Consider the following 17,812-nt stretch of genomic DNA (forward strand, 5'->3'; position numbering starts at 1 on the left):
CAAAAATTATGGATTTAAAAATAAAACACTTTGGAGAACAGCGGTTTTGGAATCCGGCAGACTACTACACACTAACAACCTAGTCAGTTCTGTTAAATATGTAATTTGACCCTACTGTTGTATTTCAATTTTCGTGATGAAAAAATTTGGGGTTCGTCGAAGGCTTACAAACTCAAATTCACAACCTTTTTAACCTCGCGGTACCCAAAGAAAGAGAAAAATAGCCAAATAGCCAGACATACGACAGTTGGACGAAACTATGTGTACCTCAATTTAGTTATTTTTGGATAGTTTCTGAGTACGCAAATTAAGTCAATGAAGCCTTGACTTAATGTGATGATATCTAATGGATAAGATCAACTTTGCATTAAAAGTAAATTGCATGTGTATAGTGTACACTGTACACATTGCTTCTTTTCTCAATAATCTGATTTTCATTCGCTTGGTCATGTCTCATTGTGGGTCTCGCAATAAAACTGCCATTAAGAGTGGGTCACGAACTGAAAAATGTTATGAAGCACTGATCTAGCAGATAGTATGGTACTGTAGTCGACAAACAAAAACATATTCGGTTATAAACAACTACAACACACGACATCAATGAGAAAAACAGCTTTCAGCGAATAAATTAACAATATGAAGCTGTTGTTTTGTGTAGCACATTCGTCGCATTGAAATCAAAGTAGCTTAAATCCATTTTAAACATCTTGTGAAAAATAGACACAAGCTACCCCAAGGCCGCTGCGAAGATATAGCCACAAACACGAAATATGACGCACCTGCAGTGGTTCGTCCATTTCGACGTATCGGGTGAAACAACGGGCGACTCGGAACCAGCAGTGTCACTACGACTCGGCAAAAGCAAACTCTGCGGCTGGCCATTTGACGTAGCTGGCGACACAACAACGACGTTGACGGGTTTCGATGGAGTGTGCCCGTTTGATTTTGACGTAAGATCGGTGGGTTTTGGGGGTCGCGCCGGGGGCGCGTGCGGAGTTAATTGTGGTTCATTGTAGGTGGTTGTACGTTCTAAAGTGTCAGAAACGTTTAACGTTTGCCTGTCTGCTCTCAAAGTGTCTTTAGCGTCCCGGTTCGGTTTGTTGGGTATCGGAAACACCGGTGAACTGAGATTGTGATGGTCCAAGGTCAAACGGCCCGGCAAGGAGGACAGCGTGGCGTGCGGGTCGTTTATCGCGAAGGGAGACTCCGCCATATCGCTCGCTGTGGACATGGAGCCTGAACGTAAAAATAATTTGATTTTGCTCAAAAAATGACCAGGCTATTAACATCGGGCATTATAACATCTCACAGACACCGTAATTACTTATGGCTTGGCTAATTAGGTCTCGTGCCCTAGTGATTCGATATTGAGCCGAATATTGGAGTATGACCTATGAAGAGTCACAACAGTAATAGGGATGAACATTCTAAATTAGGGTCTATTGATACGGGGTCTGTCATGGCCAATATCCAGACTGCAACCATAAAACTAAATACACTGTCCTCATTTATAAGATCGTTATTGCTCACATAATATGTCGCATCTTATGTCCATATTTTGTATCATATCCAGTGCCTCACTGATGATACGAGTGCACTAATAATTGTACCAGAACTGGTAAATTCAATTCCGGATAGGCGTCCACGTGACCAAACAAATTAATTTGGCGGTCTGAGCGCAAAAAAAATTAAGAACCCCAGTCCTAAAATAATGTGGATGTAACTTTGAGTGTCCTCAGAAAGTTGAAAGAAAATTTCTTAGTTACAGCGCTTCACTAATTGCAACGGTAAAGGATGCTACGAAATGATAAAGTTTTATACATCCCTTGGTTTGATATTTGTCGATTTACATTGACTTTAGTCCAGATTGTTGATAAAAATTTTCAGTAAATTCCCAACAATCGAATCGCATTATGTTGATGTCTGAACTTTTATTCCAGACAATTGCCACTTCCAATTGTTAGATAAATCAACATGACGACAACAGCAGCCAAACTTTACGTAAGTACAGTACAGACAGCCGTTGGGTTGATTCTATTTTATCCACCAGACACCATAGCCTTATCACAATCTATTTATAACTTTATCGTCCTAAACAGAACAAATTCATTGATCACAACTATCCCAAGGGTGTCACTTCACGGCAATATTAATAGGAATGCTGCATGCGTACAGCACAGAGCAGTGATGTGTTACATAACACTATTGATAACACCAAAGAGATTCACTGCATATTTACATTGCAAACGCAGTGCGATTCCATGCTACGGCGTTAGCCAGACCTTTACCCAAGGTTGATCTCTCCTGAAAATTTGAGAATGCTAGTATAGTGCTAATGGGAATAAGGTTTGATAACCTCAACGCTAGATTACAAAACAATCCTTGCTATGCATTGTTGAATATCGCTAAAAATGGCATATAAAAACTGACTCCCACAAAGTAAATAATTCGATCAATTTTGATCAATAAAAGACACCCATGCAAATAGCATCAATACAATACATTTTGGGCGATAGGCGTCCTGAAAAAAACGTACTTGTGTTGATATACTCTGTGGATTGCATCATTCTTGGTGAGCTGAAGGAAGAGCTAGTGCGACCTGATGAAAGCAAACACATGCATTACAGAATGGAAGCTAATTATGTCAAAATTTTATTAAACATGTCAAATTTTTATATTGACAAAAGATATTGACCTTATCGGCAACTTCATGTTTCAAGGGTTATGTCGGTATATCCTCAAAATTCTGATATTGGTTCTCGGTTGAACTAGTCCTCAACCCTACACAAAGCCCCCCCCCCAAGCCTCGTATACCTCAAATGCTTGACAGTTTAACACTGTCCAATCTTCCACTGCATTAAACAAAGAAGGTATGTCTAAGAAGATTAAACTTCTATTTTACTGTTTCGACCCGTAATAAAAGAAGCCATCATTGACTTTATGCCCGACATTAAGACAGGAATAGGTTTTAATAATTTACATTAATGTAACTGGGAGGCAGACCCACAGTAAATACTTACGCTCTTTAGATTAGGATCAGGGTGATAGCATACTGGCAATATCTGTTTCAGTGTAATGATAGAACATACCTGGCCATTGCATTCCGTCGTCGCGGACGTTGGCACCGTGCGGTATTCTGGACTGAGCATTGTACAAACTATCGGACACGTCATACGGCCGTCTTGCAATCTGAAAAAATATTACAGGAATGAAGCAGTCCATCAATGCTAATCACACATCGCTGGTGTGATCGAAGCAGACATGATCACGATCCAGTTTAGGAGCTGTGAGATTCTTCACCCAGACAGTGAAATTGTTCTGAACATGTGATTTTTTGCATGTTTCAACCATCGGAATATACAAGTATACAGATGAGGTCAGTAGTGAGGCACTAAACCAGTGGTGGACAAACTGCGGCTATTTGAGCCTTTGATTACGGCTCTTTAATGATTGCAGCACTTAAGTGATTCCACAAGCGTTTTGATATCTTGCTAGAGAGGTTCAGCCTGGTTATAAATTGATGTATTCTATCACGTACTGACAATGTGCGTATTGTTTTGGTGTGGTTTCTTTCCTTATAGATTACGTACCACTTGTAAAAATTAAGGGGAATCTGGAACTACGGGGTTAGAACTTTGCAACTGAGCTCTCGAATCGAGATCACTCGAACGTTTCACCCGCAACAACGGTGCATGGTCATTAATATAATCAATGATGAATGATTGTGATCAACAATAAACTTGATAATTATTCACGGTAACGCAGGTTACCATCATTTCCGGGTTAACCATGGTGAATACGGCCTCCGCACTGCTCTGACGTCGTATTAGCCTTATTCCAAACACCTTGAAGCCCAGGTGGAGACGCACGTTATCACCGTAGCCTAATGGTGAAGAGTCGGCTTCTTTGGTCAGACCAAAGACCGGATAAGTAATACTGGTAGGATGTGGAATCCACGAGTTCCCTACTTGGCGCTTATGGAGGGGTGGTGCAAGACTTAAAAAGCCGTACAAGGCTATATATATCTTCACCTTCCTTGTCCAGCGGCATATGTACATCATGCACTCATGGTACGCATATGCACAGATCGTGTGTATGTCTATCATGAGTCGGTGTATATGCCGCAAAACATCAAGGACAAAGATGAACTACGTCCTTTCCTTTCCATACAATAATAAACTTTATTCGATAGCCCACATTTCATTAGTGACGGAATTAATTCGTATTTTTGAATTCTTTTGCTGTGACTCTTTTAAAACTAAGCTTTTCAACATGCGGCTCGCGCAAGAAGCAAGTTTATAGTTTAAAATATTTTGTCGCACGAAATACGCAATATGGCCATACCGTTAGACAGGGTTACATACAGTATTTATTTCTCAGACTTGTATCCTTGAAATTATTTTCAGCAATGAGGACAAGATTACTACGCAACAGTGTTAGCCTTGTTTCAATGTTTTAGTCCTCGTTTTATTAATTTTGTGGTCGGCCTGGCTGTCCTTAGCCCGGCATGTTGATGCTAATAAACCTAAAACCTGTTATGCTACCATTAAACTGCATGCTTTACAGATTAGGAATTATAAGACAAAGAATTTTTGGTATTTGCTTCCCCTGCGTCGAGGAGCCAGTCAACGATGAACCATTCTTCAACAAAATGATGTAATCGTCAATGCAAGCACATAAAAACGTGTAGACAGTCAACAATATTTGCTCTCGATATCATACCAGCAATCACGCCAAGACATTATTTACGTTGGTATATGAAGGTGAAACTAACTACAGCGAATAACATTGCCACACAAAGCAGATAGGTGCAAAGATGGTTATAGTAGCCAAAGTCGTGTGATCTAGTGGTAGCATCCTTTCTGCAGCTAAACGGCGATGGCTGAAGTAAAACATGAGTACAAGTGGAAGCAGTCTATAATACAAAAACCACTTGCGTAAGTACTGCAAGTTGAGGAAAAATATATTGAGTACTCTGTGAAGCACTTCGTTACTGACTAGTGGCCACAAACTGATAAGATCGAGCAAAGCAATACCATTGATTTCGATGTTGGCCGTGGTTCAGCGTCTTCAAAAGCATCATCGTCATCATAGTCAAAATCCATGTTTCCAAGACCTTCCGCTTCACCAACAAAACAAACGGATTGCATTCGGAATGAAAACTGTCTTCGAAACAGACTTGTACAAACTAACAATTTGGTGAATTGACGGTCGACTAGGTACTGGAATTTCAAGCAGTTCTAGTTGTAGTTGCTCATTGAAAAAATATCAGGTGTTCTGTTGTTTGATGTGCTTGTAGCTATTGTTATCTCAGAGTATTCACCACTAAGAGTGACGTTGGTAGAGTTTTGGGCAGGGTTACCAATTATGTATTGACTCAACTTGTACTCGAGTCCTTGTGCAAAGTCATACGAGTCCAGACCAGGACGGCCAAGACAGACATTTCATTGTAACTTCGAAGAACAGTAAAGTGACCACATCATTGGTAATTCGTCCATCGGTCCTGATACTCGGAAAATAGGGCCAGAAACTTTTAAGACTGAAAAAAAATTACTATATTATGAATGCAGGCCATTCTATATCACTCGAGCAGAGTTGAAAAGAGTGGGTTGAACTCAAAACTGAACAGTGAACATAATGAGATGGACTCAGACTTGACTTGGTGGTGTATTGAAAATGACTTCACTCAAAACTATAAAAGTGAGATTGACTTGTGACTCGGAACCTCATGACTTGGTTACAACCTTGGTTTTCGGGATCCAAAGCCCTCCATTTCGAACATGTAGGCCTACTGATGTTCATGTGGAAAACCAATCCAACTCCGATAAAATAAAAGTTGATGAGTTACTTTAGAAATCTAATTGATTGTGTTTTAGTCAAATTGTGGATATTTCGTGGGCATTTTGGAAATCCAGCGGTTTGTACAAGCCTGATCGGAATGCAATCAGTCCTTACGTCCAACAGGCGGGGCTGGCGGAGGGACGTTCGGCATACTGTCCAAGCGAACCTTGTCCTTGAACCGAGCGATCGAACGTAAAGGCGCCAAGTCTTCGGCAGGCTTAGACTCTTCGTGGGTGAAAACACTGTCCGTCGAGCCCTTTCTGGTTTCCGACTAAGAGACAGAGAGATAGAGAGAGAGAATGTTAATTTTGATGTAATATTTAAAAACACATCACCAAAATAAGCATGTTAGCAAAACCATATTGATAGTGTCGTATTATAAAGGCTACATAAATACTAAGATATTCTTGGAGGTACAGAACTGTAGTATAAAATCGAATATTATATTCATACCGAAATGAACCCAAATATTTTCAGCTGACCCTCGTCAGGGGTAATCGTCAGCAAGTATTAGAGCAGGGGTCGGCAACCTTTTGCTAGTCACGGGCCAAATTCCGAGTGCAAAACTTTTTGGCGGGCCGGAATTTTCCTTAATACCATATTTAACGCTAACGTCGGTACAGTACCCTACATTGATGCAATCTCAATCATACAAATCACAAAAAGGGCAAAACACATGTATTTACACTTCAACAACGCAGGATAAATGTGACACTTGGCTCAGCTCGCTTTGTGAAAGGTTTTTAACTTCTGGTAACAAGTCAGATGAAGCAAGAATCAGACTATATTCTAAATGGGCGTTGGAATACGTGATCTTAGCTTGCTCTTCGTGATTTTCATTGTTGAAAACTATTGTTCACATGCGTACGCCCTACAAAAAGTCGATGCCATTTCTTTTGCATTATTGGTCAAGCTGGGATAAAGACCCATTTCAATAACGGACTCTTTGTTAAAGTCGTGCAGCGATATGCTCTTTGTATGAAATCTGCCATTCAATTCAACTGCATCGCATTTCAAAAGGGCCCATTTGGAATTTTCAGGCAATGCTATTGGCGTTCACATAAACGGAGTACTGAGCAATAGTCAGAATTTATTTTGTACAGAACGAATGTCGGAAAAGCGGGTGGCAATTCAGTAATTAAATTTCCTATCACAGTTAGAAATGTATAGTGCTGGTACTAGTTTTACTCTCCTCCAATATAGGAAAGTGAGCATTATTTTCTTTTTACTATTGTAATTCCCAGAGTCGCAGTTTTGATTCGAATGCGCCTCAACATCTCATGTATTCAGTTATTTCCCCATGAAGTTGCAAATTCAATTTGTTTAGATGTGACGTTTAATGTACTACGAAAGCAAGATTAGATACCGTTTCGATGACAAGATTATGAGTCGGCGATGTTTGTATTTTCAAGGAAAGTTGCTAATTCGTTTCTCAGTTCATACACTCGTGCAAGCATAGCTGCACGACTGCGCGAACATGGCAGATATACAGGACATCGCCATATTGATTCTCTGCTTCTAGTAATATATGGGGTAGGCTATCTGTCGGTGATTAAGTTTGTGAGACCAAAATCAGCTTTCGCCACTGTGTCCAAAACACTATTCAGGTTTGTTGTCTTGGCGTACAATGTCCTCTGGTGAATTAAACTGCAGATGACTAACCTATACGGAGGCTAGTTATCTATAATGGAACGGAAAGTTTAAGATTTTGTCATTGCGTTTTTGAAGCAGAGGAACGGCACCTTGATTGTCGCACACTATCAGAGTGGCAAACCCTTAAAAAAGTATGGTATACCTTTGGTTGCGCGATACACTCGCTTAATAAGCACAGGTCTAGTCTACTCTACAGATATTCTCTATCTCCTACTTTTAGTACGAGATAGGCTACTAGTCAACCGCCTTCGCACCAGTTTTATGGCGTAACAATAGGCTAATACGACGTAGGATACTTATATCGCAGCAATGCAACATTCTTTCCAAGTAGTGCTGCACTGCAGATTGGAACTCATTACGAAACAGCGGGCCGTATTCTTGTGGTAACTAATTACTTGGTCGCGGGCCGGACAATTTCGCTTGGCGGGCCGTAGGTTGCCGACCCTTGTATTAGAGAATCCCCAGTCGGTAATATCTGTCATAATCGGTGATGCGACTGTTAATATACAAATTCATTTGAATTCCATAGGCCTACTAGTTGCTGACGATTACTTGTGATGAGTGTGAGCCAAAAATATTCGGGATTATTTCAGTATACTTTTGAACATATTGTTCAATTGTATACCCCACACTTCAAGATTCAAGATGTCTATAAAACTGAATGGTAGGTCAAAGATAAAAATCAAAATGAGTATAAAGTATAGTGTTCCCGTGATGGCGCAAAAATCATGGTAAGCCAGAGATTTTTCTTTATAACCGGGTTTTCACTCTTTTATTAAACGTACCAGTTTATTGATTTATTTAATATTTTATTCATTCATACCCGCTACAATCTGGATCTGGTAGTTCTTGCTTTTATAAAGAATCGGTGATTTCCACGAATAGGACAGAATTACTTTCGAGTCGAGTGAGATTATATAATTTGCATATGCGAGCTTTTTTCTGGAGCTACATAGAGGTGTGTCTTGAAACAATCGTCTACTGTCATGACACGCAGGGGTTATATTGCTTAGTGATGGTGATGATTGCAATCATTAAAGCAGTAATCAAACACAAAGCTGAAAATAGTTAATTCTAAAATACAAGTGACCATAGAACCAGTAGAATATTCCACACAATAATTACTGGAACTACTGATTACTGAACCCCTAAAGTAAATTTTGTTTGCTGTCTGTTGTGGATATGCTGCACCCTGCGTCAACTTCAATTAAAACGAACTTTGCTATAAGATTGTCCCAGTCGATCCAGAGTACGTAACCTCTGGTTGCAGCTGTGTTCTTATTACTCATTTCTTATAGCAATTGTTTTTTAGCATGGACTCGCACCACTTTTTGTCCTATAGCGTAACCAACAAAGTTGCTGAAGAAAAGATGATCGGTGGGTTGGTGATTTCAATTGGAGCCAAAACATGATGTGTAGGAATAGGATGTTATAAGGGTATATGTATTGTCCTCGATGTTTTTGCGGCATATACACCGACTCCATGATATACATACGCACAATCTGTGCATTATTATGTATACCATGAGTGCATGATGTGCATGTGCCGCTGGACAAGGAAGGTGCAGATACAGCCTCCTAAGGATTTCAAAGTCTTGCACCACCCCTCCATGCTATCCGGGCGATGCCGAGAAGCCATGGCTACCAGTTTTACTAATCAGGTCTATCGGTTGACGGTACCAGGGTTTGAACCCTACCGATATACCGATCAAGAAGTCGGGGGTTGGAAAAGATAGCAATTATCTCAAATCAAAGTTAACCAATTCTACTGGCATAGCATTGTGCGGGCACTTAGCTACAGCAGAAAAAAAACTCACTGTCAAGTTACCTCACAATTCGCCAAATGCAAATACTCATGCGAGTCATCCGTTGTGTTCATAGGCACGGGATTCCGCTCAAGTGTAGCAGACTGTATGAAATTATTATGATAATGCACCGCACCTGGAAATAGTAAAAAAAGCTTAAAGCCAAGACCAAAAGCAACTAAAACGAATGTAAATTATAAGCCTTCAGGCGTAAGTCAGCGTTATCTACCAAATTAGTCATTAATCCTTTCGCACATACCATTATGTAACTCGGCTTTGCTAGTTGACTGTGGCTGTGCTTCCGCGCTGTCATAACCGTTATTGCACGAATGTCTGAAAGATGTGTTTATGGTCCCGTTCGGACATTGAGTTTTGTGTTGCACCGATTCTCTTGAACCATGATTCGATGCCCCCGTTTCCCTGCAACAGAAAAGAACGGAACCGCTTAAATTATGAATCTTCAAGAATCTCTCACTACTTCACAAATGAGTGTTCCGATGTCTGTTCTAAGGTCTGTGGATGCCGTCTAGCATAATATTTTGCTGACTTGATAGTCTTTGAACATTGATTGCAAAAAAATGAGTAAAAATGATATAGAATGCTGCGGCATGAGCACGTTATCTGTGAAAAGTTTACAAAATCTCGATACAGAATTCAGCCCATTGCAACTTGATAGGCGAATCTCACATTTAAATCTATTTTCACCAGCACTTATAGCTTTGTTGATTGTATGGGTGTAATTACGAGAAATTATTCTTCACAACAATCCTGCACATACGAAATAAATACCGACCGAGATTTCGACTTCCTCGTTCATTCAATACCAAATAGTGTAGGCCTATTTACTTGAATGCAGATATATATATATATACATTTCCCAGGGATAAACATGTACAGCATCTATGTTCGCTGATATCGCAATAAATTATTTTGGTATAAGTTAAAGACATCCACTTATATGAAATAGGTAAGCTCATGCATGGCTACTACAGTGATAACCTACCAGAAATCTTCCTAAACTATTTCACTCATCCCACGAGTCACCATTTACACAATACCCGAGGCTCTTCTATGAATGTATTCTTACCCCGAGAACATCCTAAGACTATCAGTTTCCAAGGTCCTCTTACATGGAACTCCGTTCCGCCCCATATTAAAGATAAACCACTCCATATCTTTAAACAAATGTTTCAGGAATATCTTGTAGGAAATTATGAACATTCTTCATAAATTTGTCAATCAGCATCTCTTTGCCTAGTTTGTGTTCCAGTAGCCAGTGGCATTGTGTTATCTAGTCTATTTAGGTTACCTACTGTGAATGATCCCACTTAGTTTTTCATCTGTTTCTGATACAATGCGAACATGTTATATTTTTTGCTTTATGAACGTGTTATATTATGTTATAAGTTTCATATTACAACCATCCTTTCAGGCTGTAGCTGACTTGATGATCCCCCGATCCCTTCGCTACAGCCTGGTTCTGAATTAGATATACTTTGCTTTATATTTATCTATCTGCGTATTATCAATGTGCATGGACCGAATAAATTCTCTCTCCCTCTCTCTCAATGGCACCGTCCAATTACAATGAAACACACATACGCAGGCCCTAATCTTGAAGATAGTTCTACAGAAGTTCCTAATACCAGCTCTTAACCTATCAATCCCCTGCTATCAGTGCTATGCGTAATGCGTAATTGTCTGACATTGCTTGTAATCGTCCAATAAGATAACTGGAATGAAAATGCAATCCATCATACTGGAGCAAAAGCTTGAATGAACTAAAATCCGATTCTTGGAATACATCTATCTACCACCAGCTCTTACGTAAAGCGCGTACCGATTTACAGATAAGCAGCCATTTGACAGATTGCCGACATTTCCTAACACACAATAAAAAAATGTCAAATTATGCCCACTTTTACCAGTCACTCGCATTTATTCATGATGCCGAATCAAACCGTTGCAAAATCCAACACTAGTGTTCATGTCCATTAGTCCTAGGGTTGCTCAGAAATCACTTTGTTGCCGGATTCCAAGTCTCTGATTCACTGATTAAATTGTTAGGTTGCCTAGAAAAAGACTGCGCACTAAATTTGGTTCGATTCCAACTGGTAGATGTGAACGCACTGGAGTTTAAAAATTCTGAATTTATTTGAAAAAAATAAAATTTTACTATCAACCTCATTCTTTTAGGCAACCGAATAATTTAATCAGTGAAACTCCAGAATCTGGAAAAATATATTTTTGAACAACCCTAGTGTCCATAGTCCGTAACACCAAGAAGTACCAATTGACTTTCCCCTTAATTTCAGTAGCCTAAATCACCATCATTTCCTGTAGGGTCAATGGCCAGTAATACCAGTGCCAAAATACCCGGATTTACTATCAGTAATATTATGTGGTTTAGCGCGAGACCATTGGACTGACACAAGTAAGAAGTCCTAGTACTAAGGAATTATGACATGAATTAGATGCACTATGGGGCCTTAGGGCTGGTAGTAAGCCAACAGATAGATTAATGGAGCGTAATGCTTCTTGATCGGTAAGCTTGGCGTACAGCATTTTCCGGGATAGAATGATGGGGGGGGGGGGGGGGGTGATGCACTGATGCAAGACTTGTAGAGCCTTTTAAGGCTATTTCGCCTCGTGCACATCGTGCACTCATGGTATTCATATGCAAAGCTTGTGTATACCGGTACGTATATCATGAGTCGGAGTATGTAACACAAAAACATTAAGGACAAAAACAGAGAACGTCCTATTCTATCCTATACGTCAGGGGTCACCAACCTTTTTGCAACCGAAGGCTACTTTTGCGTAATGATTGAAGCGGCGGGCTACTATTTACTCCCGCCGTTTAACCGTACCACACTGAATTTCTGCTTTGATATTCATAGCACTGGGCAGGACTGGACATCATGTTATCTGTTTCTATAGCAGTAAGTGGGAAGCCTGGCATTGTATGATATCAACTAGAGTGCGCTGTACACTGGTATTTAACTTGACACTGCAATTCTAAGTTAGTGTTCCAGATGTGCAATAATTAAGCGTGTTTTGTGTTTGCTTTTGATGAAGTTCATGTCCGAAAAGGCTGATTCACAACGATAAGTCGAACAATAGACGCTTGCAACCTTCATAGTTGCTGCACATACACCACTGTAGTTTTCCGTATCAACAATGCACCAAACGTTTTCTGCACAGTGAGGTGGGGGTCATTTTGCAGTGTAACAATTACGATCTCCTACTGTTCAGCATCCAGAAATGACAAGATTTCATTATACCGGACAGCAGCAACATTACAGAAAGTTAGAAACATGGTACCGTATATTGAACTGCGTTAAGTGTAACAGAAACAAGCTGTGCCAAAAGATGCAATACGTAATGGGTCTACAGTTACTGAAAATCTGCTAGTACTGCACGGCTATCTGAGTCCGAATAGTTTACTACTTTGGCATTGTCCTGGTCGCCGAGCTATCGTAACGGACCCCCCCACCATTTCAAGAAGACCGTGGACGGTATTCCGTCATGTCACCTGTATAGGCAATGCGCCGTATCTTGAATTTCTGGTGATTCTATCACATACATCTATATTACTAATTGTAATTGAAGATATTTCCAAGTGTTTATCCACATGTTAGTGTTTTAAACAAGAATAGCTGAATCAATCAATCTGTATATTTAAAAGCTCACTGGTAATAATCTGACGAATATTGGTAAATGATGCTATTCCACCTATTTTTAGAATGGGCCCGCGGGCTACCTGGTGCCCGCGTGCACCGGGTTGGTGACCCCTGCTATACGTTATGCCGTCATTCACGGAACAATTATCGCGGTCATTCGAAGGTTTTGTGAATCCTTTGTTCTGTGGTAGTCACTAATAAAGTTCAAAGTAACTTAATGGAATAGGTTTTGGGTACGGTAACTGTTTTTCAGCTACATTCAGTTCTACTTTTGAACAATTCACACAATCATATTGCTAAGAGCGCAGTATGTACTACATTCCAAGTGGGTCATTCCATGACAAATCTACCAGATTTTTTTGAAAAGTTAACCCTATGGTAGTGCATTTTATTCTAGGTCCGAGTCAGTTATCTCCTGACAAGAGAAAAAATTGATTTTATCGAAATAGGATAAGTCGTTGTAGAAAGCAAGTTTTTCCATACATTGGTATAATTTGACCATCCAGAAACTTGATATACCGGTACGTCGTTTCATGATCAAAGAAAACCTTTTCAAACTCGTATGAATCCGCGTAATGCACGTAACTTTTGATCACTAGCTGCAAAATCGCAACTTGAAACGAAGTTTGTCTACAATAATCCGTTTGAATCAGAGTTGGCCTGGGCTGGAAATTGCGATCCCTAATTGTAGGCCTACTAGAATACCATTTACAGTGTGGTACTTTCGTTTATGTTTCTTTCTATTAGAAGTACAAGTAAATTTCGACTCAACTACAAGACATGTGATGTGTCATAATCTACTTGAAGTGAAAGGGGTACATGAAAGGCATGAAAAGTACACATTTAGTTTGAAAAAGTGGATTTGGTTGATAGACTTTAGCAGTTAATCAGAGGTGGCCAAACTGGAAATTACAGGGTGCGTCTTTGCGACTAACACAAAATGATAAATGACACTACAGATGGCAGCAATCTATGAAAATATATTCACTTACCATGATACAACATATGGACTATTTCACGAGGTTCTTCCACTCATAAAAGTGAAGAAAGAAAAATTTTATGAATTGCATTTGTAGGTAGCCTTTTTTGCCGAAGAAATTGCGAAGATTGCAAATGCAAAGATTGCTTAGGTTATCCAAAAAAGTAGAAGAACTGCATTAGGATTGATATACTTGTGAATCACTTTCTGGTGATGTGGCGTTTTACGCGGGCTGTGTCCAGTTTCTAGAATATCTTACGTTATCGCAGGAGCTGAGGGGGTAACCCTGGAAGTCGGCAGCACCAATGACGTTGTTGATGATGAAAATGTTTTCTTCTCTTCCCCGAGACCTTCCTTTCCGCTGATAGCATCTAATGGTCAATACGGCAACATCGCAATAAAACCAACACCGAAAACACAATCTTCGCGGTACCATAATTGAATCCGCACAAGTCGCATAAGCTTCGAACCCAAGACAACATTTCTCGCGACGTGTCTGCGATGAGGTAGAAGGTTCTGTGGCTGGTTACGATCGAGAATATGAAATGACGGGCATCTTTGTCTTTCTTGTCGCCTCTGACGGGTACATTGACGTTGACATCAATCTACGTATAACAGAATGCCTTAACCAGTGCGCTTCGGCAAGACCAAATTATTAGGAAATACCAAGGTGATATGAACAGGCTTGCCAAATTGTCCTTATTTCAAGGACAATGTCCTATAAAGCTATGTGGCCCTTATACTTTATGTATTATCATTGCACGGCATTGGTCACGTAGCTGATGCAGAGGGCGTGATTATGGCTTGTGGAAAAAGGCCACAGTACAGTAAGCCTGTAGCTAATAAAATATAAATTTCAGCATTATAATCCCCACACTGACTGAAAGCAATACACACATGAGCCCATGTATATGCTGCGATTCAAATGGGTCTATGTTCCAGTATATTCTTGAGCATTCATCAAGACCTGCGTCCAATTACGGAGGAAAAACCCCGAGGGGGATAGATTGATTTGAAAATCCATATATATCGTCGCTGGAAAACCAAACTGCGTTATGACCACTTTTCGTTTTTTTCATTTCTCTTTCTTTCACAATTTGGACATAGATCTTTCGTTTTAAACGTGTTCCTAGTTTCCAAGTAGCATGAATTTTTAGTGAAGTGGACATATGAACTTGAATTTTCAAGGTGAAAAACAAAACTGGTTTATGGTCAAAGTCCAAATTACCAAAAATGGAAATAGCCTGACACAGTTTGGTTTCCCAGCGACGATATGTTCAGAAGGTAAGCTGATTGATGAGCAGAATGACCAAAAAAATGAATCTTTTGAGATTTTTCCATAGGCTCATGAATACGTAGAATCTTTGCCGACAAGGATGACAGTACCACTGTGGCAACCCCCAACATGGGAGAAGCCAATGACAATACCATACAGATGTCATTAGATACCAATTTATATCAGCTGGACGTTATATATTAACGGAATATTACATGTCTATTGTTTGTTATAGTCGCAGATGCAAACAGTTTGAAAATGAAACAGTCCGTTCAACATCATGCCACACACAGCAACAAAACCTTGTCAATTCAATCGTGGGCAGTGCCATCAATCTTCCGAATTAAAAACAGTTACTGTTCTTTCACAATCGGACAACTTGAATAGAAAGAGTTTGGTTAAAACACCAATAAAAATTTTTGGCTAGTTTTTGCATCTTCGCAGAGGTATGATATACTTGTGTCAATATTTTTTATTGTTTCCATGGTCATACCTAAGCAATGCAATGTCAATTCATCATCAAAACATTGACAGAGAAATTCCTTGGAATCCGGAAGAGTTGGTATTGCCTTGCTTTCATTTGTAAAGGAGTTGAAGAGAGTGGTGACGCCATGCTAATTATAGATATTTCCTGTGTCCATCTTATATTTATAGAATGCACAATTGTACATGTTCAGAGTACACTCTTCCTGCCTTGACACCTTTATTTTGGAACACGAAGTGAGAAAATGATTTGAAGTTTATAAAATATGGCTCATTACCAAAACCATGATGAAAGCTTAGGCAAACATCAAAAAATCACAGGTCCTGATAACAGATTTCAAGGTATCTAACTGGTATCAAATTTTTCACACCATGATCCTACAATTATTTGCAAATTATAGCCTATGTCCAAATAATCCACCGCACAAAATAGCCAATTTTATATTCTATATTAACCAATAGGAACACCCATTGATTCCCAGTCGATAAAATCGATGCAGTTCTGACATCCATTTATTAAACTGAAGCATACACTAGGGGTGGAGTACAGTATCTATGCCACCTAGAAACACATTAATCAGGTTGATACCATATTCAAATAAATACGCTCAATCATCTGAACTTCAAAGTCACAGGACAAGTACTTCAAATGCCGCTTTGATTTTCATATTGACAGACATAGACTTTGTTAGACTAGACAGGAAATATTTTTCGCTTCACAATGACATTTGCTTTCATGCCCAGTATCAATGAAACATGGCTCACTGTGGCTGTCCAAAATTTTGAAAATGCTGTGTTGTAAAGGCTCACTTTGTAGATAACTGTATTGATAAAAACATCAATGAGCCAAAAATTGTTAATTTTGTTGATATATAATTCTAGGGATCAGGTTCTTAAGCACCATGAGCAAGTCTAAATGTAAATTTCACTTTAGGCATTTCGCTTGATAGGAAATTTTAAAACTGAAGTTCTTGAACCAGATGAAATAAAAAAAAATAGACTGCGTTCCTACTTCGTTGTAATAAATCTAGCCTATAGTCGAAAATCATAATATACTTGCATTATTTCCGCAGTCTGCACTCTATCGTAAACCAGAACAGACGAGCTACTAAGAAGTCGTGAATTTATATAGCAGTTAATAAAATATTTACAAAATCTACGACATACCTGTTTGCAATCGTTCAAATCAATTATCTTAATTGGTCGCTTCGAAGTGTGATATTTTGAATATTCCAATACGTTTGGATCACCAGTTAATCTTCCGGACTTGAGGACGAACCATCTTTTCTTCCATGACTAAAATAATCGTTAAAACATTTAGAAAAAAAGACCAGAGTACAAGAACAACAAATCTAAACATGAAAGTAGAATATACTTCAGATCGAAAACTGTCCGGATCTAGCTTACTGGGTGTATGGTATGCTGCCCCTGTAGGCCTACTGTAAGTGCACCATAACAGTGCAAGACCTTAGTCAAATTTCACAGAAATAAATGGGTGATCAGGACAATTTTGAGCCTACATAATCATAATCACCGACCACAATTCCACTATTATTTCAAAAGAAATGCATAACTTTAATGTATTTCCAAATAACAAAAGAAAATCTGTAAAATGGTAATTGTGCTACAGAGCAGTTCATGAGAAACTCTCGGCTTGCACAATTATTGTGACCTGTATTTATATGTGCTTGCAAGAGCTTTCAGTCAAGGTGTGATTGTTTGAAATTGAATAGACCAAAAGTATGACGTGACCGATAACTTCTTGGTTCATTACAATATTCATTCCAACTATGGCACCCACAAAGCAACAGTTTCCTGCCACCATAGACAGCATTCAGCACTGTTTCCGCGTAATTGATGCAGACAATTGTTTCCTGTATTCCACACATTACTATAGACATGTGAGCCACATGCAAAGTTATGTGGAACCTTTTGCAATAAGTCTGTCTCAGCAGCTCAAATTTGTTGGTGTTATAATTATCAAGTTATCTGCATCACAAAACAACTTAATATGTTGTGTAAATGGATTCTTGCTTGATGTAGTTGACCACTCCACTTGACCAGGTTTCCTAACCAACTTAGTCAAGGCCTT

The 17,812-nt window shown here is 39.3% G+C and overlaps 2 protein-coding genes across 5 annotated transcripts in view; one reads left to right on the top strand and one right to left on the bottom strand.

Annotated features, from left to right (window-relative positions):
- Positions 1-17,812, top strand: part of LOC145442933 (uncharacterized) — a 356,044-nt gene that overhangs the window by 81,301 nt on the left and 256,931 nt on the right. The window lies entirely within an intron of this gene.
- Positions 1-17,812, bottom strand: part of LOC145442795 (uncharacterized) — a 31,487-nt gene that overhangs the window by 9,809 nt on the left and 3,866 nt on the right. For both annotated transcript variants that reach the window (XM_080320804.1, XM_080320803.1), the window contains exons 2-11: positions 16,888-17,016; positions 14,395-14,566; positions 14,221-14,332; positions 9,559-9,719; positions 9,323-9,435; positions 5,956-6,112; positions 5,037-5,122; positions 3,090-3,189; positions 2,537-2,599; positions 780-1,236 (exon numbers count right to left, since the gene is read on the bottom strand). In XM_080320804.1, coding sequence (XP_080176930.1) covers positions 780-1,236; positions 2,537-2,599; positions 3,090-3,189; positions 5,037-5,122; positions 5,956-6,112; positions 9,323-9,435; positions 9,559-9,719; positions 14,221-14,332; positions 14,395-14,566; positions 16,888-17,016 — 1,550 coding nt within the window. The remainder of the gene's footprint in view (positions 1-779; positions 1,237-2,536; positions 2,600-3,089; positions 3,190-5,036; positions 5,123-5,955; positions 6,113-9,322; positions 9,436-9,558; positions 9,720-14,220; positions 14,333-14,394; positions 14,567-16,887; positions 17,017-17,812) is intronic.

The sequence above is a fragment of the Botryllus schlosseri genome, chromosome 7 (assembly GCF_051294905.1).
Source record: "Botryllus schlosseri isolate E-star chromosome 7, Bs_hap1, whole genome shotgun sequence".
In the NCBI taxonomy this organism is placed as follows: Eukaryota; Metazoa; Chordata; class Ascidiacea; order Stolidobranchia; family Styelidae; genus Botryllus; species Botryllus schlosseri.